The sequence below is a fragment of the Salvelinus fontinalis genome, chromosome 39 (genome assembly GCF_029448725.1).
Source record: "Salvelinus fontinalis isolate EN_2023a chromosome 39, ASM2944872v1, whole genome shotgun sequence".
Taxonomy (NCBI): domain Eukaryota; kingdom Metazoa; phylum Chordata; class Actinopteri; order Salmoniformes; family Salmonidae; genus Salvelinus; species Salvelinus fontinalis.
Window position 1 is genome coordinate 26,637,253 of NC_074703.1, and position 5,262 is coordinate 26,642,514.

General features: G+C 46.7%; 1 protein-coding gene across 1 annotated transcript; it reads left to right on the top strand.

Annotated features, from left to right (window-relative positions):
* The first annotated feature begins 682 nt into the window (after positions 1-682).
* Positions 683-3,266, top strand: phlda1 (pleckstrin homology-like domain, family A, member 1). Its single transcript, XM_055905980.1, has 2 exons — positions 683-1,446; positions 2,114-3,266. Exon 1 carries the CDS (start codon positions 698-700, stop codon positions 1,418-1,420), a length of 723 nt encoding a protein of 240 aa, XP_055761955.1. The 5' UTR covers positions 683-697; the 3' UTR covers positions 1,421-1,446; positions 2,114-3,266.
* The last annotated feature ends 1,996 nt before the right edge of the window (positions 3,267-5,262 follow it).

Sequence of the window (5,262 nt, forward strand, 5' to 3'; positions counted from 1 at the left end):
GCAAATCCTTGATGAGAACCTGCTTCAAACCACCTTAGACTGGGAAGATTTACGTTCCAACAGGACAGTGACCCCAAGCATACAGCCAAAACAGTGCTGGAACGACTTCAGAACAACAATGTGAAAGTCCTTGAGTGGCCTAGACTTGATTCCCATTGAAAATCTGTGGAAAGACTTGAAGATTGCTGTTCACCCCCCCATCTAGTTTAAGAGCTTGTGAAAATCTGCAAGGAAGAATGGGAGAAAATCCCCAAATCCAGATGTGCAAAGCTGGTACAGACATACGCAAGAGGACTCAAATCTGGAATCGCCACCAAAAGTGCTTCTGCATTACAAAGTATTGACTCAGGGGTGTGAATACTTATGTAAATGCAATATTTCTGTATTTCATTATCAATAAATGTATCAATACATTTGCTAAAATTAAAAACATGTTTTTACTTTGTAAATATGGGGTATTGTGTGGAGATGGGTGAGGAAAAAAATAACAATTGAATCCATTTTGAATCCGGGCTGTAACACAACATGTGGAATAGGTCAAGGGGTGTGAGAACTTTCTGAAGGCATTGTATACTTGACTCAAGAAATTCACTCGCCTTGAGTTCTTAATTCAATTGTATAGGCCCATTTGATTTCCAAAATACTACCAATATAACATTGATCCTCGCTGCACTGTGCTGGAGAGGCCCTCTGACATATGAGTCCTCTTTCCGCTGGATGTCACTCAGGGGGCGGTCCACAAGCTCGAGAAAACCCCAATCAAACTGTGCGTATCAGTCACACCAGCGACCGCTGCCGACGGACTAGTACCAAATACCCTGCACACACATCCACGAGTTCCACAGCACATAGTAACCCACTCACTGCAGTGACCAGTTCAGCATCCGATGCCTTTACCTCTACGGGCAAGGAGAAGAAGAAGTGTTTGCATTTGCTGAGGAAATTGGGGCGTTTTCTCAAGATGCTGGAGAACGGCGGCAAGGTGCTGAAAGAGGGGCTTCTGGAGAAGCGAAGCGACGGTTTGCTGCAGCTGTGGAAGAAGAAGCACTGCGTCCTCACGGAGGACGGGGTTTTGCTTCACCCGCCGAAGCAGCACGACCACCCGCACCATTACAACCACCACGGCGGCGGAGACACTGGCAAAGTCAAGGAGCTGCACTTCTCCAACATGAAAACTGTGGACTGCGTCGAGAGGAAAGGGAAATACATCTACTTCACCGTGGTCATGTCGGAGGGCAAGGAGATCGATTTCAGGTGTCCACAGGACGAGGGATGGAACGCCGAGATAACTTTGCAGATGGTGCAATACAAAAATAGGCAGGCCATCCTGGCGGTGAAGTCGACCAGACAGAAACAGCAGCTCCTCGTTGTTCAGCTCCCGGGACAGAAAATTATTCGGAGCTCACCAAACGTTGCGTGACCTGCGCCTCGGATATTCGACATGCGGTAAGACATCCGAGAGAGGTCTTAGCAGGCTTGATTACTAATTACTACGTAGCCCCTTAGAAGTGGAAATCCTCTGCGGGGAAATTGTTTGGATATACATTCCCCGGCAACGTTTGATATTTGACACAAGGCTCAGGATATAAGGCTCACCTACCCCATAAACATGGGTTTACGCGCGGCGATGTCGGCAGGGGAAGCTTTGATGCTGTTAAATAAGCATGCATTGTTCCAGATGCTTGTAGCCTCCTCAAATTACAGTCTCTTACATAAAAAATACGCTACATTTGCCATTGCAACAAAGAGAGCCTGCAAATATTCTAGGTCTTTACTTTTTGCCTAATTACGTTTTAATGTTTTATTATTCACTATTATTAGGCTATTATTCATTATTATTGGTAGGCATATTATGGTCCAGTTACCATCGGCACTTAATTGTGCGTAAAAATAAGTATTCTAAACATTCTTAGGAGCCATTAGTCTGCGTTTACACAGGCAGACCAATTCTCATCTTTTTCCATTAACTGGACAAAAGATCAGAATAGGGCTGCGTGTTTAAAGGCAGCTCAAGAAAGCCACTCTATTTATGTTCAGGTGTAGCCTACGGAGATTCCTCTTATCGTGTCACGCACTGCCACCTCTGAGATGGTCTAATTTATTGTATCCGCAGGTTAATTGGACATTCAGAGGAGGGATCTATGGACTCCGGCTGCATCTGCCCGGCCTCACAAAAGGAGCATCACACCCTGCAGAAAACATCTCTTAATGGAACTGTTGTTCGGTCCCGACAGCAGCAGCAGCCTATTTTTCATTAGAGACTCTTTATCTGAGAAAGATGGACACTGATGGACAAAGCTTAGGCCTCTGCTACAGCACGAGTGAAAACAGCTGTATTCTAACGGGCGATTCTCTGCCACCCCTTATTTATTAGATTGTGTATATCTGTTTTGTCTTAACAGGGTCATTGACTAATGTACAGTGTGGTTGTTGCTGGAGTTGAAACTGAAAGCTATGCTTGGAGATTCCGTAGCACAGTATAATGGTTTGATATGGTTGGAAGTAAGCCTCAGTATCTGTGATCCAGGTGGGATGGTTGATTGTGTTACACCTTTAAGGATGTACTATAGTCCTTTCACTTCCATTATTTCTTAAGTTGTGAGTAGCACATCCTGTTGTACAAACATGCCATGATACACATCCTCATTCTTTTATTGAGCCAAAGACTTATACGCTATAGTTACATTTTCCTCCCAAGTGTAGTTGACTGTAAAAATGACAGGATGCTCCAATGATGAAGGAAAAGTTGACAAATCTGTTATTTGTTTGATTTCTCCATAAATCTCACTTTTTGTGATTATCCTCGTGCCAGATATGGCGCCCATGTTACATTTGCATTACAACTATGGAATACGGTTCGCCGTTAGGAAGCAACATGTGTCAACGCTGCATATTCTTTTGGGAGTCTTAAATCTGTACAGATTAGAAACTGCAGTCCTGTTCAGTGGCAACTGATAGAAAGGTATCCTAGTGAGCAAAACTGGTTGAAAATACATCATTTCAATGGCAAAAATGTCTGAAAGGACTTATTTTCAACCAGGTTTGCCAAGAGCAGGTCATTAGGCTGAAAATGCATCACCATCTTTCCTGAGGAAGCTATGCTGAGACTGTAGTTGCCCCCTCACACCACCCCCGGGTGTGTCAGTGTTGTCCTCACCTTAATCTTCATGTCCTTTTTTACAAAGTTACTGTTATTCAGTTGGGTTCTTATTTTGATGTGATAGCTATTTTCATACTTGTGAAATATACATTCCATTTCAAATGAACAGCACCTCGTGTGATTTCCTGCTATGTAGCGAATAGAAACAGCTTGCGGGGAGAAAATGTGCCATTTAAATCAGCAGCAGATGTGTGTTCAATAGCTGTGTGTAGTGTTGCCTGTCTCAACCCTTCCATGCTAACAGCCTGTGAACTTCTCACCCCTATTTCCTGGGCTAAATGTAGAAGCTGTTGCTGTTCTGAGAATAATATTTCACCGTCAGCGTTCAGACTGAGACAAACTGCCATCCGTGGCGCGACAACACACGTGTCTCCCTGCCTCTCTCCATTAAGCTAACTCATTTATACTACAGGGGGTGGAAAATGTGGATGACAGTGCCATTTCTACTCATCCGAATGGGGGGGGGGCTGCCAAAAAGGAGACGACTCTATAACCGCACCACTCAGCACTTGTGCATGCCCTTTGGACTGCTCAAAGCCACGTCAAGCCATGAAGGGGGTGCTAAGCTGGGACACTGTGTATGACATCCACCATCCACACTGGAGGCCTCCAGTTGTGACAGGCGTCCTCTGATGGTGTGCTGACACCACCTGAACACTGTGGCCGCTGGCTGGGCCAGGTGCTGGAGTTCACCGATGATAAAGTCATGTTGACAGACAAGAGAGTGTCGACGGGCCGCTCTGGGTCTCTCACTGCACTTGGTTGGGATTCCACAGTGCCCCTCTCCACCACCCTCCTCCCTACTAGGGCAGCTTGGGTAAAATTAAAAAGTCTGGGTAGCAACAAACAGTTGGCTGACTCCAAGCTAAGCTTGACTACTTGGCTCATCTACCTCCGGCTCAGAGGTGAAGTTTAATCTAGGTACAGATACAGGATCAGCTTCGCCTCCCCAATCCTAACCGCAAGCATTGGTGGGGAAAATCCAAAACTGACCCAAAATCAGCGTTAAGGGGCAACTTCACCTTACACTGCTCCTCTGCCCACCCTGCCCCAGCCCTTCACCACACCCCCCAAGCCCTTCGCGCTTCCCACCCAGCCCCTCTCAACCAGCCCCTCCACCCAGCCTTCTCCCCTCCCACCCAGTCCCAGCCCTTCTCACCCAGCCCTTCTCCCCTCTCACCCAGCGCCAGCCCCTCTCACCCAGCCCTTCTCCCCTCTCACCCAGCTCCAGCCCCTCTCACCCAGCCCTTCTCCCCTCTCACCCAGCTCCAGCCCCTCTCACCCAGCCCTTCTCCCCTCTCACCCAGCTCCAGCCCCTCTCACCCAGCCCTTCTCCCCTCTCACCCAGCTCCAGCCCCTCTCACTCAGCCCTTCTCCCCTCTCACCCAGCTCCAGCCCCTCTCACCCAGCCCTTCTCCCCTCTCACCCAGCGCCAGCTCCTCCCCCCAGACCTTCTGCCCTCTGCCCTCTCCCACTCTACTTCCTCACTTTAATTGGTTTGTTAGGTCTGGAATGTCATTCACATGACTCCCAACGAAGATTGGCGCCTAGATAAGTCTTGATTGTCATATGAGCTGCAGTGATGTTTTCAGTACACTCAGTACTTAGTTCTTCGTAAGGATAATGTAGATTATTGCCAACACAGTTTTTTTTAAAGAACTCTCCTCATTTTTGTGCTGATTAAACACATATTGTCTCATTTTATATTTACTTATTGGCAGTGTAAATCTAGCCTTCTCAAGATTCCCTAAAAACCCAATTTGGATCAAAAAAATACAATGTAGAATTTGTGTCCTGGGAATTACCATGTGCTCGTTGTGGCAATACACCTGCTCATCAGTCCAGTGAATGGAACCCAGATTGTTCATGACTTCCTGCTCATCAGTCCAGTGAATGGAACCCAGATTGTTCATGACTTTGTTTTCTCCCTGCTCTTTGAAAGGCTCTGCGTAGGTGGAAGGAAGGTAGTGAGATACTGTAGATTAGCAACTCTCTTTATCTCTCTGTGGCTAGAGAGGCTGAGGGATAGATCACCTTCAGGGGTTTTGTTCCTTATCTTTTCTCTTTGTGTGGATGGTGATACAGGTGTTGAAACAGGAAAT